Here is a 26,495-nt window from a genome sequence, read left to right as displayed (position 1 = left end):
CAAGATCATCAAATTCACTTAATCACCACCATTATTATTGGGTTACACCAATATAATGGCTAACAGATAAAGCAAAGATTGACCATTTTAAAGAAATTAAATATGACTGGCGGAACAATATGGTAAAGACTGTTGGTGTGGTGTGGTGTTGCTGCTTATAATGTATTATAATCAAAACTTGAAGACTTAAAAAAAAGTGCAAATGCCAACTTAAATCAAATAACAACTTACCATCTAAAGAGCTAAGGCAACACTTCATGGAGTACTTGAAGTTACTTTTAATTTTTTCACCATGTCTTGATTTATCTAAGACACCCCAGTTTTGTCCTGTATCGAGAGCTGGTAACAGAAAATTGAAGGCATTTCTTGTTCCTTTCAGAAGGCCCTCTCTGGCATCGACCATTGAAAAGAAGATCTCCTACAAAGCATGAAGATAATATCATCCATCTCTTCACAAAATCCAAAAGGGAAAAAAAGGCAATTAAAATAACTGAACTGGGGTTGCTAATTTTACTGATGTGCAGTGTAAAAATGAAAGCTTTACATTTTACACACAAACAATATCCAGAAAAACACTACTTTACACAAAACAGACTGTCTTACCTCACGTATGTTTTCTGAATTCACAGGAATGTCCACTCTGGTCCGTGTGAAAGAGCAGCAAATACCTGTCAGGCATGTCTGAGACAGATTGGCTAAAAACAGCCTCAATATTTTTCCCTTTTTGGTAGTGCCAGTATATGAGCGTCCACACTCTGAAATTAAATGGTCAAATGTTTTTTTGATTAAAATCTCAAATTAATCTGGACAATTTATAAAGATTCTGTACTAAAATGTAATATTTAAGTACGGGGACAAATACAATCAACTATGCAATACAATTATGCCTACCTATTTAATATTTAAGTACGGGGACAAATACAATCAACTATGCAATACAATTATGCCTACCTATTCCTGGAACTTCTGACATTTGATACACAAAGGAAATGGCCTTACGACCTCCTTTGGCGAAGAAATCATCAAAATCATCCAGCTATTTAGCAAGAAGAAAAAATGAAATTATTTGAAACTTTTAACGAAATGGCAGAGTTAAATAGGCAATAAGGACATTTAACCAAAAACACACTTTTTATTTCGTCGTAAATAAAAACATCTACGAAATGTAAACTTCTCTTATAAGTCAAGGAGAGACACCGCTGGTATTGGTATGAACTACTTTATGTATGGTATGGTGACATACCTAGTATTATCTAAGGGAAAAAAAGTTGTCACCAATGGAATAACTCACAGGTGAACAATCTAAAATAAATTCCTCTACTGCTGTTGGCTTCAAGAACAGACCGTTGGCCAGGATGTCAATCATGTACTTGTGTGAAGGGGTGAGGAGCTTCTTTCTCTCCTCTCTAGCCTGCATGTATTTGGCCTGTAGAAAACAAAGGTTGTAAATAGAAGCAATGGTATTTCAACACTTGGAAAAAACGCTGTGCCATACTGAACTAGTACAACAAATGTGTTCACTTATATTTTGTAAGGACATGTACCTGAGATTCATGCTTGTTTGCCTTTGGATCAGGTGCATCCATCTTTGAGGGCTCAGGCAATATTACTTATTTCACTGTTGAATAACGTAGTTTTTCTGCATATTCTCTGTAATGAGTAAGAGAAACACAACACAATTGTATACCAACAAACGCTTCATTATCGTGGACATGTGAACTGTAGTTTGTTGAATAGACCTAGTAAAGTTATACAAAGTGACTTGATGAAGCCCCAAAAAAATACCGTTAATCCAAGTAAAATGTATTTTTGTGTATTTTTTTCAGTAAAATTATTTTGTATTTTCTTGTTTTACTCTATATAAATACCTGTTGTACCCCTGATGTCAATATTTTGTGTGAATATAATGTTTGATGTAGATATATATTTTCTTGAATAAAGGAAAAAAAAAGAAGAAAAAATAGGTCAACGGTCAACTAAGCTAGACCAACGTTTGTGTATCGTTGTGGGTTTAAAGGCCTACCATTGTTGAAAATATACAGTTTATGTTACTAAATTATCCTTAACTGGCTAGTTTATTAACTTTATGCTAAACTTAAAACTGTAATAAATACATTTAAAACATACAGTAAGCGTTTGCTAGCTAACATCAAGGCTACCGTTAGCAAGTCAGACAGTTTGCTGTTAGCTAACATATCGTACCTCTTGTCAACGTTGCTAACAATATTTAACATAATTGTCTACACTTACCAAAACTTAGTAATCCGATACAAATATAGCTGCGCGTTGGCTTCATTTTCTTTGAGTGCTATTTCTGTTTCTTCCGGGGAAGACTCATTGGTTGTGTCGTTGACAATGAAGTTATCATCCAAATCCAGCCGTTATCTCTTTGCGTATTCTAACGGTAACTGTTTAAAAAGATGGCACGCGCACTAGCCGTTAGTGCTAGATATGACGTGGGGAAACAAACCAGTAACGGTAATTTAAATCTGAACGTTTCTAACTAACTTTAAATTGAGTGGTGATCTTTATTCTTACTTTTAAGAGATGAAGCCAAACATTGTATTGTGCTTGTTCGTGTATTTATTTCAGATATGGCTCTAATATTTTTGTTTATATGTTATAGTCTTGTTTGAGACGCTTTAACAGCATGAACGCATACAAACACATACAAACAACGATGAACAGTCTACCAACTTTAGAGATAATTACTTCCTCCTCCAGTCATGTGGTGACCACTTTAGTTTCTACATTAATATCTGGCACCCTCTGCAGGACTGTTGTTATGATGACAACGTCGAAATGAGAACCGCTGATCCTGGATCAGGCTTTGGAGAGGACATATGTTTCGTGGTCCACTGTTATTGGTCCAGATACACCATCTTGTTATCCAATAGCAGGCAGACATCTGTTCACTGGAGCGACTCTAAAATATTCTCCTCTCTTCCTTCTCTACAGGGTTTTCAATACTCAGCAAGGACGTTGTCGGTAGTGAAAAGTTGATCAGAGGTGGGAAAATGCAAGTCTTGGGTGTAGTTGCGGTAATATTAGCAGTGTACTGTGTACATGCAAAGATCTACTTTCGGGAGGAGTTTCTCGACGGTGGTAAGTTTGGCATTTGAATCTTGAACGCTAACTGTGCATGGGGATTATTCATTGCGTGTTAGCAAAGCTGTTAGCCGTCATTTTGTCACACATCTCATCGTGTGTTTCTATTGAAAGCTTGTTCTTGTGCCGTTTAATCTGTGATTTAGTGTAAAAAACGAACCTCTCTATTTCATAACTCAAGATGGGTTGGCAGCTTGCTAACTTTAGCAAGGCCCCAAAGCTAGCAAACGTTATAACCAGAGGTGTAAAGTAACTAAGTGCATTTACTCAAGTACTGTACACTTGTATTAATACACTTAATATAATTTGAGAGACTTGAACTTTACTTGAGTATTTAAATGTTTTGCTAATTTGTACTTCTACCCTACTACAATTCAGTAGTATGCATAGTGTACTTTTACTCCACTACATTTTTTAAATACCTTTAGTTACTTTGCAGATTTGGAATCATAATGTGACATATAAACAACACTTAAAAAGGACTTTAGTTACACCTGGAGTAACATTTACAAGCTACCCTGCAGCCAACACAGTTATTAAAGGTAGCTGCAAATTAATGAATTAATAATCGTAATCAAATAATATTATATATTATTCTGAAATCGTCCAATCTGTATAATGAATACTTTTACTTCTGGTGCTTTGTGTATATTTTGATGCTAATACTTTTTTACTTTTAATTGAGTAACATTTTGAATGCAGGACTTTTACTTTTAATAAAGTATTCATATTCTGTGGTAGCTCTACTTTTACTGAAGTACAAGATCTGAGTACTTCTTCCACCTTAGATATTAACGTTACCCTTTACTAATGACACCTTAGTTACTAGCTTTGTTGCAAGCAGGAAGTAGCTTCATGTAAAAGAAAGAGGTGTCGCAAGTGTTCAAAACTTGGTAATCTTACTGGTCTTTTTCTGTGCAGATGAATGGAGAAGTCGCTGGGTAAACTCCAAACACAAAACTGACTATGGAGAGTGGAAACTAACAGCTGGCAACTTCTATGGAGATGCTGAGAAAGACAAAGGTAATACAATTTTGATATTGAAAATGTTCCAATTAACCTGATTCAACAGCTCTAATGCTTGAAGTAATCATGACATTACTGCCTTCACAGCCCAGCCTTGGAATTATCTCACACTTCTAATATAAAAAAAACACTTATCAAGTCTATGTTTTGTTACTTTAGTGTTTTCATCTTATAGTACAGTTCCAACATTGTTAGCCATAGAGAACCTATTTTGCCTTTGTCCTGTTAATTCATTATTTTTGCACTCTTTTTTTTTTCAGGTTTGCAAACAAGCCAGGATGCTCGCTTCTATGCCACCTCTGCCCGTTTTGAGCCTTTCAGCAATGAGGACAAGCCTTTAGTCATTCAGTTTACTGTGAAGCATGAGCAGAAGATTGACTGTGGTGGTGGTTATGTGAAGGTCTTCCCTTCTGACTTGGAGCAGACTGAAATGCATGGAGATTCCTCATACTACATCATGTTTGGTAAGTGATGATGTTCATGATAATAAAGAATTATAACTTAATGGTTACACTTTCAGAATTTGGAACATCTAGTAATTACATTTATTTCACACAGGCCCTGATATCTGTGGGTACAGCACCAAGAAAGTACACGTCATCTTCAATTACAAGGGCAAGAATCACCTCATCAAGAAAGAGATTAAGTGCAAGGTAAGTCTGGCTGTTAAAAATTGTTTGGGAAAATAAAATATATTTTATTCTTCTGCATCAATGGTGTAATTCAAACACTTTTTTTTCTAGGATGATGAGCTGACCCACATGTACACGTTGATCCTGAATCCAGATCAGACCTATGAGGTAAAGATTGATAATGAGAAGGTAGAATCTGGCAGCCTGGAAGAGGACTGGGACTTATTGCCTGCTAAGAAAATCAAGGATCCTGAAGCTAAGAAGCCAGAGGACTGGGATGATCGTGCCAAGGTTGACGATGCTGAAGACGCCAAGCCTGAGGTGAATAACCTTATAAATATATTTAAGTAATAAAGTTATACATAAAGCATAGCATTTACCCTTGTTTTGCTTTGCACTGATGGAAAAGTCGTTGGGAAATTTCAATTGGAAGAGTTGCGTTTTTTCAATTTGTTTCCAACCCTAGATTTTAACAGTAGTCCTGTGCTTTAAAAAAAAATTACATTTACATTCACAACTCTGTTAATTTAACTAATTTGTTTTTTTTTCTTCTTTAGGAGTGGGACAAACCTGAGAACATTCCAGACCCTGATGCTAAAAAGCCCGAAGACTGGGACGTAGATATGGATGGAGAGTGGGAGCCAGCCATGATCCCTAACCAAGAGTACAAGGTTAGCTGAAGATTTTTGTTCATAATTTACTCTGCTAAGGTATGTGCAGCCTGGTAAATATCTTCTGTTTTGCAGGGAGAATGGAAACCCAAACAGATCGACAACCCCGACTACAAAGGAGCCTGGGTGCATCCTGAGATTGACAATCCTGAATACAGTGCTGATTCAAACATCTACAAGTTTGATAAGATTTCTGTGTTAGGTCTTGATCTTTGGCAGGTGAGAGAGAAAAACATAATGCCTAGTATTAATATTGCCATAGCATTGTTAAGCCACAGTGTAACAAATGCAAATGTTTATCTCAGGTGAAATCTGGTACCATCTTTGACAACTTCTTGATCACCGACGATGTGAAGGAAGCAGAAGACATTACCAACGAGACATGGGGTGCAACAAAGGTATGCTGGTATTCTTTTAAAGACGTATATTCTCATTTGTACAACACGTGAAGTTGATGATATACTGAGAAGAACAAAGATACATTATTTTTGACTATCTAAACATTTTCCACAGGAACCAGAGAGGAAAATGAAACAGGAGCAAGATGACCTGAAACGAAAGGAAGAGGAGGAGAAGACCAAAGAACAAGAAACCGAAGGTGATGAAGAGGATGCTGAAGACGAGGAAGATGAAGACCTTGATGAGGAAGAAGACACTAAGGATGAAATGGAGGAGGCACTTTCAGAAATGGATGAAGAGGAAGCAAAGCTTAAAGATGAGCTTTGAGGAGGTGTGGCCAGAGATGGTGTCTGTCCCTCCTCTAAAGACTCTGTCCTGTATTTCCCAGGGGTATTGTGGCTGCTGTGCATCCTTTCCCTGAGAAAAGGACACAACCTAATTGGTGGGCAAATGTAGTGAAGGGGGGCAAGTGGTTGATAATTGACATAGTTTCTGTTTAGTGTTGGTCATTATATTATCATGTTGCCTCTAGCTACTGGTTTGATTTTACGGTTTTCCATCCATATCCATTCCTCATTTTGTTATTACAGAGAATATGGAGGCACTGACATCTGCCTTTTTCTTGATCTTCACATCTACCCCTGTAAAAGTTGCACAGTTAACCAAAAGCTGTGATAAAAAATGTCAAATTGAGATTTGCTGAGCATAAGAATTAGCCATTCATTGTCCCTGGGGGGAAATTCCTCTTACAACCTGGTGAAACAAACATTGCACATATCTGAACATACAACGCATAAACAAATCACAAAAATTAAGATTGTAATCTAATTTATTTCGGTTGTCTGTTGCACTGACATTTTATTTTCCTTGTCACACGTTAAGAAATAATTCAATAAAGTGTTTAAGCATAAACATTTAATCTTTTAAGTGCACGAGGAAATAGTTTTTCTGCATTGAAATGGCATTTATGTCTTCATGGTAATGTGATGGAACCTGCGTCACATGCTGAACATCTGGAGAAACAGATGCTGAGCCCCTGGTGTGACTCATGACATCACTAATGGTCCCACGGTTATTTTTATTGGACAGAATGTTATTGATACCAAAGTTTTTATTAAAAGAATATAACCTTATTGCCTGGTCATAGTTTGTCGTGCATTTTGAAAGTATGCAGTTAAACATGTTAGCAGACTTCACCTTTTCTACATTCATATGGGTTTAATGTGTATTAAAAAAGTGTATTCTCAAGATAGAAAGTTATGCATATCAATCCAAAACATTTAGGAATACAATGGAAAGGTAAATTAAAATGGGTCTCCATAGCCAGACCACAGACATCACAAAACATTACATTACATTACATGTCACTTGTTAGACGCTTTTGCGACTTACATACTCAATACTGTGGGCAATCCCCACAGGAGCAATTTGGGGTGAAGTGTCTTGCCCAGGGACACAACGACATGCTGACTGCAGTGGGGTTTGAGTTTGAACCTGTGACCCCCTGATCCGAACACCAACACACAACCCACTGCGCCACACACCAAAAACAATTAATGTTCAGTTATAATGTATATTATATGTTAAATTAAATAACTCCTCTTCCATCTTTATTGAAAATAAAGACCACACAATATTTCTGTTATCTTAAAAAGTGCCTGGTAAATGTCTTGATTAGTTTTTTCAATCAAGGCTGACACTGTTCTTCATCCAGTCAGTTAAATTATGATGTACTGTATATGTTTCCCCTCTTCTAATCGCTCTCATTGGCGTCAATAGGTTTAGTAGAGGAACAAACCCCCAAAAAAGGCTTTAGTTATCGAGATACCCCTACCCGAGGTAGAACAAAGCACAACCATGTTTTTTCATTACTTTAATATCTGTAATATATGAAACGGATTGTTGTATACAATTATTTTACTGCAAAATAAAAAAAATTGGTTGATGTATGGAACCTTCCCATAACCGAAAATAGTGAAAATGTAGGCTCCTCTGAAGGGTTATGATAAAAGTTGGATATTTCTGTTAGGGGCTGGTGACAGAAGAGGTTACCAGCCCCTAATAGTCAAATAACCAACTTTTATCATAAGATAACACTCTTTGGTACATATAAATAAGGTTTTTTGGGGATTGGTCTCCTAACTTTAATAATGACAGAAAAGTATAAACATACCTTTTGGATTTTTCCTTTCAAATTTCATTTCCGGCTAAATTGTATCAGTGTTTAATTGTATATTTTACAAAGGTGGACAAAGGTATTGGTACAAAATGTGCTTTAGTGTATGCTTTGCCTCACCCTGAACATATAAACCAACGTTGGTGACATTCTGATCCTTATTTACAGATATACACGTGATAAGGTTGACATGGCCCCCTTCAGAGGAGCCTACATTTTCACTATTTTCGGTTATGGGAAGGTTCCATACATCAACCAACATTTTTTATTTTGCAGTAAAATATTTGTATACAACAATCCGTTTCATACATTACAGATAATGAAAAAACATGGTTGTGCTTTGTTCTACCTCGGGTAGGGGTATCTCGATAACTAAAGCCTTTTTGGGGGGTTTGTTCCTCTACTAGTTGTAGGTTCATTTCATTTCATTTCAAACCTTTATTTAACCAGATTGTCCCTTGAGATCATAGATCTCTTTTTCAAGGGAGACCTGCAGCAATTAGGTTCCACATGAAACATAAAACAACATAAAAGCTATTAGCAAGGCCAGTTCCTAAGGTGTGGTGCCCTAGACTTTAAAGTGTGGTTCCCACGTTTTGTTGCTGAGACCCCGGTTCACCCACCGGAACCAGGCCCCTCCGATCCGTCGCCGCTCGTGCCTGCTCGGTTAAGGGGCGTTTGCGCACTCCCGCGACACCAGGAAATATGGCGGCGCTCATGACTCTCAGTCAGGTAACAACTCTAAATATCTAAAGAAAACTGTCAAATGTCATTAATGATCCAAATTAAGTGGCAGTGACAGTCGGGTTATGACTTTAGCACGTTACCACTGTACACGCTGCTTTGAATACCGGCCATTTGAACCGTATTATCAACATTTCGTTGTCAACTAAGTTAACATGGTTAGCTAGGGTGAGTAAGGATAGCCAATTTCCTATACGTTTCAACGGAATTGGGAAGCTAAGCTTACCATTGCAAGGACAGTTAGTTAGCAGCAAGGTTAGTTATGTGACTAGTGACAATAAAAGCATGGGTAACTAGCTAGAAAGTTAGCCTAAACTGAACAAAAACAAACCTTTACTTAGTTAGCAAATGTTAGCGACCAAAGCTGTGTATCTACGTTTACCGAACACACCTAATGATGTCGCTTCAGTCTACTGACTTTATAGCTATGTTTACCTTTCTTACAAATTCATTCTGTATATGTGCTAGGCTAGCTGACACTCTTATTGTAACTTACCGGTGTTGTATTTCTTATTTCTCATCTGATCTGCTTCTCCAGCTAACAAATGGAAGCCCAGCGTATGAGGGCTATTACAAACAGGTAAGGTTACTGCTGTGACTTCAGTACAGCTCTTCTAGTTTGTATACATTTAAATGTTATGTCATTTTTAAATCAATTGAAAAACACTGTCATATCTGCTGCTTTTTAGCTGGATCCAGGAAACACAGGCAGAGTATCGGCTGGAGATGCAGCTCAGTTCCTTAAGAAGTCAGGGCTGTCAGACAGTACATTGGGGAAGGTAGGTCACAACCTTGCATATATGCACTAAAACAGACTGTTCAATTTGATCTATGGCAATTAAAATGTTTTGTCTTGTACTTTTTTAGATTTGGGATTTGGCAGATTCAGAAAGAAAAGGCTATTTGGATAGACGGGTAACACTCAATTCCTCTGTGAAAAAGCTGTGATTGGTGATGCTGATGTGTGCATAAAACACCAGACTTGACTGGCCTTCTTCCTCTTTCGTAGGGTTTCTTTGTTGCTCTGAGACTTGTGGCCTCTGCACAGGGTGGAAATGATATCAGCCTTAACAACCTCAATCAACACTTAGCTGCCCCCAAATTTGTAAGTGATGAAATGACTTATATTAACTGCAATATCTAACACAAAAGGTGAAAAACTAATGTCTGGATCCACTTTGTGATTTTGTTTAATGAATTGGGGTTTCCTTAGCCCATGCTATACCCTGTTATCAAATTTCATGAAAATAGGGCCAGCTGTTTTTAAGTTTTTCCTTGGCTGAGGTAATGATGTGGTAAAGAACACACACGGTAGAGAAGAGCTTTTGCTATTGAAAAATGAATGGACAATGAATGTCTCAGGAAGGGACATAGGGAGATCACATCCCTTACTCTCTGTTTTTGCTGGATCCGCTTATCTTACTCTCCCTTCTATTTTTTACAGAAAGATACTAACAGCCCATTATTGACAATTTCAACAACTGGACCTGAATCACAATGGGCAATAAGGGTGAGTAAATAATATTTGTAAAAAAAATATCTGGAGAAAATCAAGCATGTCATCTAAACTTGAGTTCCTTTTTTTCCTAGCCTGATGAAAAAGGGAAGTTTGAAGGCATTTTTGAGAGTCTGTGCCCTCTGAATGGTCTACTCCCCGGCGATAAAGTCAGGCCAGTTTTGATCAACTCCAAGCTACCTCTGGATGCGTTAGGAAAGGTGATGTTACACGTTGGAGTGATGTGACACATAAGACTGCTGCAGTCTGAAGCTGGCTCATTTTGGTATTAACTTAATGTTTCTGCAGATCTGGGACCTAAGTGATGTGGACAAAGATGGACAGTTGGACAAAGATGAATTCACAGTGGTAAGCTGGTGCCTTTTGTTTACTTTGAGTTTTTCGGTCACCCCGGAGACATTCCAGGAAGCTATTGCTTGTATTAAGTGTTTTTAATTCAAGTGTCTTTTTTTACTATATTTATAAATGTCCTTTTCCCCCCCATTTTCCAGGCTATGCATCTTGTGTATCGTGCCATGGAGAATGAGCCTGTCCCAGCCACCTTACCCACATCCCTCATCCCCCCTTCTAAAAGGAAAAAGTCTGCCAGTGCGATGCCAGGTGCCGTGGCCGTGCTGCCTGCTCTGTCCGGCTTCATGGCTGGCGCCACTCCTCTCAAAGATTCCCAGCGAAGCACTCCTCCTCTGGGCCGAGCCAGCCCCCTCATCACCAGTGACCTCAACCTCTCTCCAAAACACTCCTTTAAATCCAGCTCACAGGTATGTAGACTCCCTTGCAAAACTCGGAAATTGTTGATGTAGGCGTATTGACCCCATCACTGCATTGATTTGTCAGCTTTATTCTGTGCGAAGGCTGTGCAATTTGGTTTAAAATCAAATATTACAACATTATTCGGAATAAATAAATAAATCCCCATATATTAACTGAAAAATCACATTTAAACTAATCAAATATTGTTCAGTGCAATTATTTACTGAATATTTAAGATCTATTCTTCTATTACATCCAAACACAATTAATGATTGTCAAATAAAAAACATGTTTTAACTATTTACAATAATTGATTACAAATTATGTATTTAGACTACATGATTTGTGAATAACATGATGTGATATAATGTTCACATATAAGTCTACTGAAAGTTGAGAAATGTTAATGTAGAGTTAGTTCTTAGCCCTCATTTCTCCATCATAAAATACTTAAATTTAGTAGAAAAGCGGCATCAGTTATTTTATAGCTGTTTCTGTACATCTTGAGTGAGGCAGTAAGACTCCTAGGGTGTTGTGTCTGAGTAGTTTGGGTAGTGTCACTCAGCTGTTTCACTGATTTTACTGCATGACTCATCTGTTGTTCTAAATGCAATGTCATGTATGTCCGGGTTATCTTGGGATGTATTAGAACTTTTATTTTTCAATGTTGCTAGTTATATTCAAGTAGTATAAAGTGAAAAACACAAAACAAATCATTCAAATATTCTTGGAAACTTCAATATATTTAGTTTTATATTTATCATTTCATTGCTCCTCCCTAATGAAGTATCACAAGGGCAGAGCCTTGGAACCAGCATTACATGTGTTGATTGTTTTCTGTTGCTAATGACTACTACTTGTTTCTCCACATTGCTTTGAGCATTGTGCCCTGGCCAGTGTGTTCCTCTCTAACTTGTTATAGCTGCAGGGATATTTCACCCATGACCTTTGAACAGGTTTCCTTCAAAGGGAATAGAAACAAGACTCTGTTCTAACTTGAACCATGCTCACCTGTCGTGGCTTTAATGTCCTCTTTTTTTCCTGTCGTGGACATTTTCATTTTTGTTCCCTTTTCCTTGTTGGTTTAATTGACTCAGATTTTCTTTTTCGTTTATCTTACCCAAGGCATGAAGTCACAGTGCTTATTCCCAATTTCCATTCACTATGTTATTTTATTTCATGTGCGGAGTATATATTTATCATTATTAGTCTTTATTAAACAATGACCATTAAAACTAAAATGTATAAAGAAAAAAAAAGAAATTATTTAATGCCAGATTTAGCTATTAGCTCATTTTCATCTGCAGTCACTGGACAGGCACATACATTACAAGTAGCACACACTTAAAACATTATATAGTCTCTATCACACGAGCAATTATAAAGACATATCTGAGCACCAATCAATATTTAAATACCAACAAATGTACAACTATTAAACTACAATTATAAAAAAATATATATATATATATATATATATATATATATATATATATATATGCTCACTTATTTACAGTAGCTTGAACCTTTTTTTTATATTTTTGATGGGTCAGTGATATATCCACCTTCTATTTGTGGTGAAGGGTTAATAAAGAAGCCAGTATGATTTATCTTCAGGAGAGGCATTTTAGCAATGTTTTGCTTTTAACCAGTGTAATACATAATACTACATTTTATACAGTCCACCAAAAAAACGATTGTGTTTTAGCAGATGTTGTGTCCCTCATGTAAAATCATATAAATGTTGCCTTTCTTTTTTATTCCAGCCAGAGGTAAACTGGGTGGTACCGTTGGCTGACAGAGGGCGATATGATGAGATCTTCAAGACAATTGACGGCGACAATGACGGCCTCATTAATGGAACTGAAGTCATAGAGATCTTCATGCAGTCCAGTCTCTCCCAGACCATGCTGGCACAGATATGGTGAGACCACAGCTTGGTTTAGATTTTGTTGTTCCCCTTTGAGATCACATTACAGCAGTAGTTGACATTGCTATTTTTAGCTAGATACTTTTCATTTAAAATAACACATTTTAAGAAGGCAAATCCAATCAAAACAAAAGAATGGTGTTTTGTCTACTCCCATATTTCCACAAACTTAAATTACTCCATCACAAACATTTCTTAAATACTATCATACCGGTCCTTTTGAGATGGGAGGACTGGCTTAAGCTATCTCTTTTAAATTGATTTTTTAGCAGCTATGTTTAGTATTCTAAAAACAATTTAGTATTTAGTCTCAATATTGGTCAATGCTCAAAATAGAAGCCCAAAAGAAGCGCATCCCAATAAATATTTGATCACTAATTCTGTATAAGAAATATTAGCAATAATTAAAAACAGTACTATTCGAAGAAGTTTTCTTCATTTGTTTCAAGACACACTCAAACATAACTTAACAGCTGCTGTAATCCTCTATCATATAGCACCATCTGGTGGACAATTTAAAACTACATTTAAAAAAAATAAATAAAAGAGCTCTTTACCAACACAGTGAAACTGGCCATTGGAAAGTGTTGACCTTTTTTAAGTGGGAATTGATAATAAAAATGACAGGGTCTAATTCATCACGAAGAATACAGTATCATGTGTTTTGAGTGAAGTCTCTCCTCCTCTCTGCAGGGGACTCGCTGACACCAAACAGACGGGGAAGCTGAACCGGGAGCAGTTCTCTCTGGCCATGTACCTGATCCAGCAGAAGGTCACTAAAGGCATTGACCCCCCCTCCACCCTAACCACAGACATGATCCCCCCATCGGAAAGGACTGCAGCTTCAGCTTCAGTGAGTCCTGATTAAACCCACTGCAACCCCTGCTTCATATTTCAAATTCCCTATTTTAAATCCTTCTGTCTTTCAAGCCAATTGTATTTTACTTCTTGCATCTTTACCTCAGTAATCTGATTTCCTGCTACTATCTGCATTTTAAATGCTGAGGTTTTTCTCTTGGCTTTTCAGGCTTGCCTTGCAAAACAGTTTTTTATGCTTTTGCTTTTTGCTCTCTCTTCTACCCTACCCAGAGCTTTGCAGGGCTAATGTCAGCTGGGAGGCCTGACCTTGCTGCACTAGCTAATGTGCGCAGAGTGAGTACTTCCGCTTTGTTTCACAAGGTGGCGCTTTGGTTCTATCATATCTTCTGTATCAGTCTGAAACACTCTCGCAAACAGGAACATATTCCATGTATTATGTATTTGTTTACCCACTTTTTTTTCAAGAAAGGGTAAAACATGTTATAAGCTCTTGTTTACTTTCTTGTCATTCCTGTGAATGTCCTCTAAATGTGTATATTCTACATTCAACAACAACTCTGCTAAATGCAAACACTGCCACCTGCTGCACATTCATCCATGGTCTGTTATAGCAACCAGTGTCAACTAAGGTCCAGCTAAAGTATAGTTATTTATTGATGTATGTAGTCAAAAGAATATAGATTATCATGCTATGGCCAACCAATGATTAGATGGGCTTTTATTAAAAAAAACATCTCAAGGTAATCTCTTCTATTTGGTGCCAGAATATATTAAAAAATGTCATCTGTGGAAGCCGTAGTACTGTAAAAAGCACGACCAATCATCTGAGCCGACCCGGCTAAAATAACTGGATGGCCTACCTGCCTGTCAGCCTTCCATCTGTGCACAAACTTATCTCGTGCCCTCATTGGTCATGTGCGCGTTCGTGTGTGTTGGAGGAGGGGCTCTGTAAAGAAGTGGCAGATTTGTTCCGGCTGTGTAATTCCAGCGCACTCGAGCTGGTTTCTCCAAAATGACCTACCCCACCTTTAAGTACTATCTTTACATAAAATAGATATATTTTACACAGATTAGGCAATTTCACAGGTACTTTTTAAAGGTGGAATATGAAACTTAAAAAATGTTTATATAGGGAGCAAAATGTATAAGTGTTGGAAATGTTAGACCAATGATTGTCAAAGAAGTGGATTTTGGGACCCTGATTTGTCAAAGTCTTTATATTTGGAACCGTTTTGAAGCTAGATTTCACCTTCGTGTTACATATTTCCTCTTTTCTGTTGCATTCCTCCTCATTCATGTGTTGTCTGGAACCCTTGATCCCTAACTAGCTGTGCAAGGTCAGGTGTTTGTATTTCCTTCCTGTGTCTTTTGTTTTGTTAGACGCATCAGCAGGGAGATCCTCTCTTCCCCCTCTTTACCATCCATGTCCTCTCTGCTCTCATTCTTCCTCTTTGTCCTCTTCCCCTATTTGAACCTCCTATCCTCTTTTTTTCCACATACATTTTTTGCCCTACCTGCCGTTGTTGCTCTTGTTGTCTCTGTTCTCACCTTTGTACTTTTTTTTACTACATTTTCCTTTTCCCTCCCCTCTCTCACTCGTCCTGGCTGTGTCCCTCCTCAGGATAGCAACAGCTCCACAGGGTCGGTCGATCTGACAGGCATCAAAGAGCTGGATGACCTCAGCCAGGAAATAGCTCAGCTGCAGAGGTGAGCCCCTGAGTAGCAGGAGGATAGTTGTGTTTCTCTTCCTCTAGTAAAAGAAGGGTCTGTTATAGCTGGGTGATGTTCAGGTTCAGGTTCAAACTCTTTAAATCTATTGGGTATTTTGTTTATCAAATAATGTGAACCTTCATTTAACATGGGGATATTATTAAGACTGTTTTACTTCCACGAGAGAATTAAAAAAATCTAACCATAGAGCCTTTCTTTGGGGCAGCAGAGCATCGAAGCCTTCATTAAGTAGAGGACTCAAATAATTTATTGATACCCAGATGCTTAACAATTTCTGTATCTACAACACTAGAATCGTCAGTATTTCTTAATATTATGACATGCCTACACATATACTAGCACTCGTATAACAGTCTACATATTGCCGAAAGGTTCATAGATCAGGTGCACCATAGAGAGAATCCTGACTGGCTGCATCACGGCCTGGTATTCAAGATTCAAGACTTGTATTGTCATTTGTACATAGCTACAGTGTAGTTATGACTATTACAATCTTAGCTCACAGGCTCCTCCAACAGTGTAACACAATAAAACTGAAAAATGGTGCCAGTAAATACAAATAAAATAGAATATAATATGGCAGTTTTATGTCTTGTAATTGCATTGTTGAGGAACCTATGATTTATGAGTTTTTAATTCATTACATTCTACATCGAAGGTGTGTGTATGATATGACATTAAACCTTTGAATCTTGAATGAATTATGCTAAAATAGTTTAAACAGATATCGCAGACAATGCTGTTTTTCATTACAAATCCCTCAACAACAAGTTACTACACCAGAATAATTAATATAGTGCCAAGTAGAAAGACCATAAAGTGGAGTGTAACTGTCATGCATTTGACTAATGGTGTTATGTTGGAAACCCCATCAGTCATGCATGTGTAAAAAAAACTATTTTTAATTGTCACAGTTCCTTTTAAGCATTATATTCCGCCACAATAGGCTTTGATGGGAAGTTATAACACTATTTTACTTAATTTTCTTCCTTTTTCAATGTTATTCCCATAAAGAGAGAAATTCATCCTGGAGCAAGAGATCAGGGAGAATGAGGAAGCCATCAGACAGCAAAATAGTGACGTTCAGGTAAGACTGAGCCAGGTGTATTTGTAAATGGTCTGTTAAAGTTTTAAGATGTCAGTTGATAATCAGTCTCTGTATCATGCAAACACCTGAGCGTATGTTTCTGTGTTTGTCGAACCGTCAGGACATGCAGAGTGGACTGGACAGAGAGAGCAGCAGCCTGCAGGAACTGGATTCTCAGAAGCAGGATGCGCAGGAGCGTCTGGGGGAGATGGACCAGCAGCGCTCCAAACTGGAGGGGATGCTCAACGACGTCAAGCAGAAGTGCCAGGACGAGACCCAGATGGTTGGAGACTTATTCATGCAACATTCATATATCTAATACTGTAATACTATTGCATTTTGGTACTGTGCATCTGGTGACATAATACACATGCATTTATCACCTGGTTCTGATAAAAGTGGATAATGTTTTAGTATTTTTGGATGACAGAGATCAATCAGATGTCCAACAGTGAGGTCAGTTTGGGTCAAAGTTTGTTTAAAGAAAAATGCTGCAACTAATCAAAGACATCAAATGTTTTGAAATAGTGCAGATCATATGTGTTTTGCTTACTTAGCTTTCTGGGAAATAACAGCATATTAGGAGGTTAGGCGCCACATCTTTTATTTTAATGACCTGAAAACCAACTTTAAAATATTGCTGCTTTGATCTGTTCTGATATACAGCTATTTCACACTCTGCATGAGGCTACGAATAAAACAGTCTTTTTTTATTCTGCTTTCGTCCTCCAGATCTCGTCCCTGCAGAGCCAGATCCACTCCCAGGAGAGCGACCACCGGAGCCAGGAGGATGAGATGAGCCGCACCAAGATGGACCTGAGCCGGCTGCAGGATGAGGAGGCCATGCTGGAGCAGAGCCTGCTCTCCGGCCGTGTTCAACTAGACAGCATCACTAAATCGCTCAAGACAACTCAGGAAGAGATCAACCAGGTCAGTACCGATGGAGCTACTACAGCTCACAGAGACCAGTTTTTGCCAGAAAGCTCTATGATCAAGTCGGTATTTAAATTATAAATATAGTTTGAGTTGAAAAGACAAACTAAGCTCTGGTTATCCCCCCTGGGTAGAGATGTTTGTCTCTCTACGCATCTGTAAAATGTAGACTTGTGTTTTGAATCGCTTGTGATGGTTTAAAAAAAAAAAAAAATCTCACTGTTGTAAACATTAGCTTTACGGTTACCTTCTAGAACATTGTGCTAGTGTGTAAGTCATACACTGAGGCACACATAGTTGAAGTGAAACTGTTGTCACATATGGGTTGGCATTTTGTTTTGATCTTGGTAACCACTAACCCCCACGCACATAATTTGCTAAAAATCAGGGGCATTCCTCGATCTGCTGAAGACTTGACTCAAGAGGATCGTGTTCGTTTTTTACTATAAGCGAAGATAGAAATCCATGATAGACGGGGCTTCTGCATAAATTCTACTTTTGCATTGAAAATACTTTGAAAGAAGGGTCTTTAAATCAAAGAAGCCCATCTATTTCTACCAGCAGCTCTGAAACCCATTGAAAAGAGACTGTAATGGAACAAAAATTATGTTTTATGAAATCAGAAATGTATCTTTTATTTGTTTTCAGGCTCGCAGTAAGCTGTCGCTGATCCAGGACAACCAGAAGGAGGTGACTAAGACCATTGAGCAGTACAACAGCGCTCTGAGCGACATCAACGGAGGAAACTTCAACAACCTGCCGGACTTAAGTGAAGGCTTCGCTGAGAAGGAGAATGGAGGTTTCAGAAGTGCGGTGAGTCTTACTTTTAAGAACAATAATTCATAGAATTATAATTCAGCCTAGAACTCGGATACTTTATTTGCCTTTCCTTCTAATGAGGTGCACTTTTCATATCACCAAATCGTACTGACCTGATTCATGGGTACTTCGATGCCAGAGGACGCAAATACGCTGAAACCTTTTTTGTTAACCAGTTTTGTAGCCCAGAAGTGTTTAGCTGCTTTATGCCATACATTACCATGTGTGTTCTGCTGTAACGTTCTTTTTTTTAAATTAATTTATCAGGATGGCTCTTTAAAGTCAAGGATAGCCATGTTCAACAACAGCACTGCTAAGGAGCCTCCAGCAGACCCCTTCCAAACAGAGGACCCCTTCAAGTCCGACCCCTTCCAAGGTCTGAATACCTTCTTGTTTCTCTTACGTTTTCACTCCTGTTTTTCTGTTAGGGTAAAGGTTATTCCCTACTCTGCCAGCTGTTCACCTGCATGTATATGTCCCTTGTTAAATAAGCATTTCCACGTCATCTACATACATTATACATGCCAAATGATGGAGTTTGAATGAAATGGAAACATTGGTTGTATATTGTTCCCGTCTGCTTAATTCATGCTGTGGAAAACGTTCAAAGAAAGCTCTGATTATTTATTCTTTAGAGGGTGAAGATGACTGAAGTCCAAAGCCAGTGGCTATGTTCTCACAGTCTTGTCTTTTCTTCTAGATCCATTTGGAGCAGATCCTTTCAAAGAAAGCGACCCCTTCAAAGGCACCTCATCAGAAGATTTTTTCAAGAGAACAGAAAAGTCAAACTTGTTTGGATCCTCGGACTCCTTCAGTAGAAAACCCACCCCACCAGCCAAGGTATCAAACACCTCTGCTGTCAAAACTTTAATATTACAATTCCATTTCTATGTGTAATGGCTCTAAAAACAAGCTTTGATTTGACTTCACTGTTGTAGATAACTGGAAATGCAAACCAGCACTACAAAGGGTTATTTTTGGTGGTTATGATTATACGGCCATTTTGTGTGTATTGTATTCGAGAACTTTGGAAAACGTACTTAACCTTTTGCTTTTTGTTGTTTTTTCTCAGCCAAGTGCCCTCAGCAGTGACTCCTTTACATCAAACAGCCCAAAACCAGGTATGTTGGTCTAAGACATCAGAGGATGTCGGTACACAGAGAGAGACTTCACTCTGGGGCTTCTCAGTTGTAAATGTAAAGGTTAACCTGAGGTGGCAGCGTGTTTGTGCCAGGACATGTTGTTGTTTCTAGACTTCTTGGCTTTATATCACCACAACGTTTCTCAGTTTAGCTTTTATTGTTCTTCCAGTTTTAAATATTGTAGTCAAACTTGGCTTACAGAATCAAACAAGTTGACACAGATTCAATGCTTTATTTCCTGTTCTCAGTCATTGCAAAGATGTAGGTTGTATATTTTCCTCTATTTTATTGTAATTACTGCAGTCAGGAAGGTGATGGCCCTGCAGTAGAGCATACAGTACGTTGGCTTTTTGTCTCTCTGTCAAATAAGACACATGCACAATCATCTCTGTACTATACACGTGCAGATTTTCCGTCCAGAATGAGACTCTATTAACCGCCATCTGAATGTGAAAGAAGGTTCTTGTTGTGAAACGGGTCTCAAAGAGTCATTCTTTGCCATTCTGGGTGACGTGTTAGATTTAGATTTTATTTTTGAGGGCATGAGGGGGCAAACAACTTTTTACTCACTGTGGCTTCAATTTTTCCTGTGGTTTTGGGCTATTTTTAGCAAAGTACCTACGCATTTAACTACTGGCCAACTAAAAATACTCCCCCCTACCCTGGAAAAACAGGAGGCCTGCAGGAGCCAAACATAACAGAAACGTTGTGAGGACTGCTGGTCCTGCTCTACTAGAATACACTGCCCCTCCTTTAACCAGTTCTCTACTGCCTCTGCCCTGTCTTTTATATCTGCCGCTATTGAGCTGCTCTGCCTCATTCGCTACGGAAGTTGTTTTAAGTTAGTGGCTGCCTCTGGTCGATGCTCTGCCGTGCTACACACCTTCAGAGGAACACAGAGGCAACTGTAGGCCTGACCTGAGTTACTGTGCGTAAAAGAAAACACTGCGTTCTTCACATGAATGGGGTCTCTTGTGGTTGCATACTCACAACAAACATATTCTATTACAATGTTTTGTTTTTTCACTGTAACCATCTGCAGTTGGCTTTTTTTTTTTTCATTAAGTGGCATACCACTGAGCCTCCAAACAACCCGGCACAGTTCTGGTTAACAGTACGCCAACTGACGCCTTTAATTAGTTGATCACATGCATACGTCAGGTTAAACAAAAACCTTTGCTTTCCAGGTTTTTTTGCGAAATGTCATGGAAAGTTAAACCGTAATGCCACATTCCACGCTCTGAAAATAGCACGCAAGCCTTTTCAGAATAAGCACAATGCATAGATGGTTTTTATAAGCGTGGTTTGAGGCTGAACTTTATTATAGCTTCTGGCTTTTTCCATAAACGTATTGAAAGGTTCAAAAATGCATTACAATGTATTTTTCTCTCAGATGTTTTTGGGACGGCAGACCCCTTTGGAGGCAACTCTTTTGGAAGCAAGGGGACTGGATTTGCCGACTTTAGTCAAATGTCAAAGGTAAGCTCTGGAAAGTCTTGGAGTTATGAATCAGTTATACCAAAAAGCATAATTTCCCGCTGTGTTTGTAATTTTACTCCGATCGTGAGTGATTTAAAATAAAAAAAAAAAAAAAAAAAAATCTGCCATTTATCACCTTTAAAGCCTCTCTGGTGTAATGCCAGTTGCTTTAGAGTTGCTGACATTTCTGTTAGTCATCCGTTTGTGTGATAGTTAAAGAAATGTGTTTTTGTTTCTTTTCCCCTGTGTGTGAACAGAAGTCGGACAACCCTGTCCTCCCATCAAAGAAAAATGTGCCTAACCGGCCTGCACCTCCCTATGGTAAGCCCCTATTTCGTGTGTGTGTGTGTGTGTGCACTTGAGCATGACTGTGCTTGCAGCCTCGTTGCCATTAAAAGGTTGACTGACATTCATAGTTGGCATACAATGTTGGTTTAAACCAGGTGACAGCAATACAGTTTATCTTGCCATTGTTTTTTTGCATACCTTTTTGTAGTGCTCATTATGATTGACTTGTCCTACTGAAAAGAAATGTGTGTGCCCCTGATGGTATGCGGAAAAAAACAACTTCCCTGTTGAACTGTGAGGGTGCAGAGAAAGCAGTTTCTTCTTTTGAAGTTGTAAACAGGAAAGCTGTTGCAGAGGTATGGCAGCACTGTGGTTTTACACACTGATGTGCCCTTGTTAGCGTTATTAAGACGCCAACAGATAAAACAGTCTTCAGTTAAAGTTATAATTAGTGTGATGAGATTAAGAGCCACTTTTCTATGGCCCTATGAATGCATTTAGCCTCATGTTTTATCTTGTTGTTTCACTAGTATGAATAGTCACAAGTTGCCCACAGGCCATGCCCAGCCCATGCCCTTCCGCTGTGACCTTGCACTTATTCCTTTAGCAGAAGCCACAGCGTGAGAAAGTTGATGTTCCGCTTTGCTTTACCACACGCGGAGTGGTAGAGATGTGAGCTAGCCCTGAGATGTGCCTCATATGTTATGGGGAAGTGAAAAGCCCATGTTTAGTTTGCTTATTTAAAGCTAGCACTTCTACTGTTGTTCTTAATTAGACAGTGGGGCTTTTATTAACTTTAAGCCATTCAATCCCTTCATGCAGCTCTTGGTTAACAATATGTGGGAGATGAATATTTAAAGCCTCATTACAAAGCTGTCATTATAGGAAATGTGTTCAAAGCTTACATTGTACATGGGTGTGTCCATCTTTAACCATTATGTGTTCCAGAAAAGCAACACCGCTGGTTAAGCATCAATGCATCAGTGAGCTTTATTCAAAGATGTGGTTAACACCTTTTTTTTAACCAATATCTCTCCTCACTGGGTGACTACTATGCATACCATGAGCTAAAGGTCGGCTTCCTGTGAAAATTTAGCATCAGAATATTACACCTTAAAGTGTGAGCTTATTCTCAAGGGGCTACCTGTTGTTGGCTTAAAAAGTAAAGTAACTAAAGGGTGTCGTTTTACATTAGCTTTCATATTTATCTTTTTGAATGTCTTCCTTCTCCAGGAGGTTTGCTCAGTTTGACAGCGTCAGAGCCACTCCAGAGCTTTTGCTCCACAGCAGACAGTAAAGACCCTTTTGTTGCAACACACTCGAGTAAAGAATCCAAAGACTGTCCTGTGGGTTTTGCAGAATTTGGCTCTGTGAGTGTGATCTACTTACAGTTCTCCGAGGGGTCAAACATCTTTGTCTGCATGAGCTGCTCATGATCTCAATCTTCAGATGCTGTTTGCTGAAGGCTCAGAGGTGTCAGCTCTCCGTCACTGGGCCTTATTCTGTTATCTTTCTCACACACAGTCACACAAGCGAGCAGTCACAGGACCTCCGTGCTTACTGGCTGTTGACTAACAACTGACAGATCATATAAAAGCTTTTTAAGGGCTTGGTGTAGAAGGAAATGTAATGTTTGCATGACTGACTTGGACAGTCCTTGTACTTGTGTATATCAAGTGGATTGTAGCGTCCGTCCGCCTGGTTATGGGGGCTTTTGTATGCTTGCTGACGTCTCTGGCTTCAGCCTCGGGCAGGAAGTCAGGATTGATTCACTTTTAGTCAGCGAGTCAGTGAACTTGCCTGGTCAGGTAGCACTTTTAAAGTCTTGAAGTACAAGCTAAAGGCTTATTCGCTGTCAAAGCATGATATGCCTGGAAGCAGAGCACAACAGAGTAAATCTGCGTCTTTGTCCACCCGCTTCCGCTTCTTTGCCATCCTGTATACCCTGAGCGTGCTCTCAGTGTGGCGAAGATGCATGGCAGGCTTTGTGTTGGGTTTGTATCATTTGACACGACATGAATAAAATGTATCCCTCCTGCCAGCATGAGAGTTGTAAAAGGGATTTGTGTTTTTTATATTTAGCTCTGTATTGTAATTTTTGTTTTCCTGCCAGGATCTGAATGTGTCAAGGTAAGACTGTACAAGGGTGTGGTGGTCAATCCTTTGCATGTGAAAAACCTGTGCGCACGGCAAAATCTGAGTACGTTGATGTGTGTGCACGATGTTAGTAAAGGCCCCCAGGCACTGAATGTTTATGGGAAATATGTGAACACTTAATTTATGGCGCTAGTTTGTCAGTGTGTATTCTGTAGGAAGCTTTTAGTGTTGCTTTCTGCGTTTTCTCTGTAGTGAAATAGTACATTTTTTTGCAGATGCTTTTCTCTTACTGCTATATTTCAAATCATTTTAGTTGTGTGAAAAAGCTTGTTGATGTTCTGCCTAATTGGCTACACTTGATTTCAAATTTGCATCCAGCCTTCATTGTTACATCTTGCCCAGTGACTTATCCCTGTTTTATGTTGATATTTCAGTCAGCCTGTTTTTGTCCATAACTAATGTTTGTGTCTCCACTCTAGTTTGGAAATGAGAGCCAGCAGCTGGAGTGGGTGAAGCGGGAGAGCGAGCGTGAGGAGCGGGAGGAGCAGGAGAGGCTGCGGCGGCTGCGGCTGCAGGAGCAGCAGGACCTGGAGCTGGCCCTCGCTCTGAGCCGGGCCGACATGCCCTGACCGGCCGTCCTCCACCACGTCTCTCTGTCCTCTCTCCTGCCTTACAGTCCTCTGACCGCATGACAACAGCACCAACACTGGCCCCACATGACTCGCAGCCCCTGTTACCAATTTGTGTTAGAGACCAGTGTTTTTGCAGCCATGACTGGACTCTTGTCTACCGACTCCACATTTAGCGACCAGTTATGGTTCATTGCTCCCAAACTACATGGCAACTATAATCAAGGACATTAAGGGTGCCACTTGATTTAAGCCCGACTTCAACCTGCAAGAACATAGCGATTTAACCCAGCCCTGAACCAGCATGATAGCCCACTATATCTAACTCCATATCGTGCTACGGCCTTATCCAAAATTCTTTCTGTTAAAAAATAACCTTTTAAAAGGAGCATTTTACTGTTTAATTTATAAACAGAAGCATTGAATCTGGTGTATGAAGTCCTTTTAAAATGCACTGTACAAACTGTTTTATATATCCTTTAATTACTTAAAAAGAAAATGCAAATCAAACCAGATATGCCAACTAATCTGTTTGTCCATGATTTGAGTTTGTCCAATTTAAAAAATGTTTAAAGAAACTCCTTCATGTGCTGTAAATATTGTTAGCTGATGGTTTCATATGCAAGCCGTGAAACAGTCCATCTTTAGAAACCATTCCTGTCTTAAAGGACTGGAGCTTAGTGATCAGATCATTAATGACATGCTTTAGGTTTTTATTTCAAATGTTACGAGTGTGTCCTGCCATTTATGCCTGCATATGGAATATTTATGACCTTAAACTTATAGGGTTATAAACATTTTGAATATTTAAACGGTCAACGGGGATCAAACAAAATATGATGTTAGAGAATGAAAGCCTTGGATCAATATGATTTAACCCCATATCATCGGTTGCCTCTTGCATTCACAATTATTAAGACGCTTATGATCATCCTTGAGGTCTTCCTTCCCTATGAACACAGTTCAGTCCCTCCCTCTAATGTCGACAGCTTGTCGGTTGCCTTGTTGTTACGCCCAAACAACTTGCACTCCCATACAACTAAAAACCTCTATAAAATGGAAGTAGTGTAAACCTTCATTGTTTGTACTGGTGCGGTTACATTTAGTTCAACCCTTTTTTAATTATTCACACTACCACTGATACACAGTGACATCTGCTTTCAATTTGTTTGCCTTTCTCTCAACACTCAAATCAACAAATGGATCTTTTTTCTGTGGATTTTTCCTCGACATTCATTTCTTATGATCCAGTTGGAGGACATATTGTTTTAATGACTTTAAAATATTGCATTCTTGTAATTATATTACACTAATCAGGTTTATTTGGCACATAATGTACGCACTGTATTCCAGAGCTTACTGGACACATGCAGAATGGCATCGCCTTATTTATCAACATTGTAACATGTAACATTGCACAGTATGTTTGTGATTATATATAAAAAAATTCTCTGTTCAACTTTAAATGACTTAATTTAATAAAAGGGATTTTTTTTAAGTTTCTGGAACAAGGAAAGCATCTCCTTTTGAATTATATATTAAGGTTCAAGTATTTTGTAAAATAAATGTATCGAATGTCACTGTAGGACAAATAGCTCAACATTACGAACACGTGTTTTGAAGGGAAGACGATGGTCTACCCTATTTTTAGCTCTTTATCTGATGCTTTGTACAGAGTTATACCAAGTGTTTGTATCTTGCATCGATATTGGAACAAAAGAAAGTGAAATGAGTGATACATTTGCATCTCCCACTGCAGATATATTTGACCCAATGTGTACTTCCTCTTTTTAAAAATAAGATAAATTCTAGGTAAGTAAATCAGCACATTTAAGTCACATTCAGTTTGTACATTTTATTGTTGTGGGTGAATTGAAGATACTCTTCAACTGCGAAATACCGCTTTTGAAGTATGTGGTTTTATTAACTTATTTTGAAGTTTTAGAATTGTCATAATAAAACAAAGAGTACTTTGTCAATCACCAACCAACCACATTATTTGAAGAAAAACGTTTAATATGTATGTACTTTTTCAAAATGCCATCTGGTTTTGATATATCTACTCAATGTAGCCTTTGATGCGGGAGAAACAAATGCTCCCTGACACCATGCAGACATAATATGCACAGACTCAGATACTTTGAAACTGTAGTGCAGTGACTCTGTGTAATTGTAGTATTAAGGCCCTTTGATGTGCTACTATAATTTCTACCCATCAGAAAGGGAGTCTAAGGGCTCCCTGATGAGGGTTTGCTGTGTGCCCCTCTGTCCAGACGGCTCCCGGCTCACTCTGTAATTATGGAAATGGAGTGTTTGTATTTATAGGCTAAGCCCACAAGCGGCTGCCCTTCTGTCTTGCAGCTGCAAAACATCACAGTGGAAATCAAGTGCCCATGTTTTAAAATTAAAGTGGGTATACAATGGCAACATGTATAACCTATTTAGTCTTACTGATCTGATGGTCTACAGGCCTACAAAAGTCGTAGTAAGCACAGCATGTGAAAGCTATTGTTGAGTGG

At 38.7% G+C, this 26,495-nt stretch overlaps 3 protein-coding genes across 5 annotated transcripts in view; 2 read left to right on the top strand and 1 right to left on the bottom strand.

Moving 5' to 3' along the window:
• LOC117500088 (dynein heavy chain 8, axonemal-like) overlaps positions 1-2,286 on the bottom strand; it is a 44,977-nt gene extending 42,691 nt beyond the window's left edge. The window contains exons 1-6 of the mRNA XM_034152790.1: positions 2,251-2,286; positions 1,545-1,650; positions 1,292-1,426; positions 952-1,036; positions 604-755; positions 232-418 (exon numbers count right to left, since the gene is read on the bottom strand). Coding sequence (XP_034008681.1) covers positions 232-418; positions 604-755; positions 952-1,036; positions 1,292-1,426; positions 1,545-1,586 — 601 coding nt within the window. The 5' untranslated portion in view covers positions 1,587-1,650; positions 2,251-2,286. The remainder of the gene's footprint in view (positions 1-231; positions 419-603; positions 756-951; positions 1,037-1,291; positions 1,427-1,544; positions 1,651-2,250) is intronic.
• A 621-nt stretch (positions 2,287-2,907) lies between these two features.
• LOC117500225 (calreticulin-like) lies at positions 2,908-6,969 on the top strand. Its single transcript, XM_034153018.1, has 9 exons — positions 2,908-3,105; positions 4,030-4,131; positions 4,395-4,598; positions 4,693-4,787; positions 4,878-5,087; positions 5,324-5,437; positions 5,513-5,656; positions 5,743-5,835; positions 5,951-6,969. Exons 1-9 carry the CDS (start codon positions 3,018-3,020, stop codon positions 6,161-6,163), a joined length of 1,263 nt encoding a protein of 420 aa, XP_034008909.1. The 5' UTR covers positions 2,908-3,017; the 3' UTR covers positions 6,164-6,969.
• A 1,671-nt stretch (positions 6,970-8,640) lies between these two features.
• Positions 8,641-25,955, top strand: LOC117500169 (epidermal growth factor receptor substrate 15-like 1). 3 transcript variants are annotated; one of them, XM_034152918.1, is made up of 24 exons: positions 8,641-8,744; positions 9,295-9,336; positions 9,446-9,535; positions 9,624-9,671; positions 9,766-9,861; positions 10,201-10,266; positions 10,347-10,472; positions 10,561-10,620; positions 10,764-11,030; positions 12,789-12,946; positions 13,646-13,805; positions 14,042-14,104; positions 15,393-15,478; positions 16,517-16,589; positions 16,711-16,872; positions 17,322-17,519; positions 18,171-18,335; positions 18,609-18,717; positions 19,042-19,181; positions 19,414-19,462; positions 20,877-20,962; positions 21,220-21,283; positions 23,364-23,380; positions 23,827-25,955. In XM_034152918.1, the coding sequence occupies exons 1-24, from the start codon at positions 8,718-8,720 to the stop codon at positions 23,974-23,976; spliced, it is 2,502 nt and encodes an 833-aa protein (XP_034008809.1). In that variant the 5' UTR covers positions 8,641-8,717; the 3' UTR covers positions 23,977-25,955. The 3 variants fall into 3 exon arrangements, with proteins under 3 accessions (XP_034008809.1, XP_034008810.1, XP_034008811.1); XM_034152919.1 differs by lacking the exon at positions 14,042-14,104; XM_034152920.1 differs by lacking the exon at positions 23,364-23,380.
• The last annotated feature ends 540 nt before the right edge of the window (positions 25,956-26,495 follow it).

This window comes from Trematomus bernacchii, unplaced genomic scaffold (assembly GCF_902827165.1).
Source record: "Trematomus bernacchii unplaced genomic scaffold, fTreBer1.1, whole genome shotgun sequence".
Taxonomy (NCBI): Eukaryota; Metazoa; Chordata; class Actinopteri; order Perciformes; family Nototheniidae; genus Trematomus; species Trematomus bernacchii.
This window is presented reverse-complemented; position numbering and strand designations above follow the sequence as displayed.

Coding starts and splice junctions, on each gene's coding strand:
- LOC117500169 (XM_034152918.1), top strand. CDS start 8,718: ATGGCGGCGCTCATGACTCTCAGTCAG. Junction 10,473..10,560: donor CTCTGGATGCGTTAGGAAAG/GTGATGTTACAC, acceptor ATGTTTCTGCAG/ATCTGGGACCTAAGTGATGT. Junction 15,479..16,516: donor GAAATAGCTCAGCTGCAGAG/GTGAGCCCCTGA, acceptor ATTCCCATAAAG/AGAGAAATTCATCCTGGAGC.
- LOC117500225 (XM_034153018.1), top strand. CDS start 3,018: ATGCAAGTCTTGGGTGTAGTTGCGGTAATATTAGCAGTGTACTGTGTA. Junction 4,132..4,394: donor AGATGCTGAGAAAGACAAAG/GTAATACAATTT, acceptor TTTTTTTTTCAG/GTTTGCAAACAAGCCAGGAT. Junction 5,657..5,742: donor TAGGTCTTGATCTTTGGCAG/GTGAGAGAGAAA, acceptor TGTTTATCTCAG/GTGAAATCTGGTACCATCTT.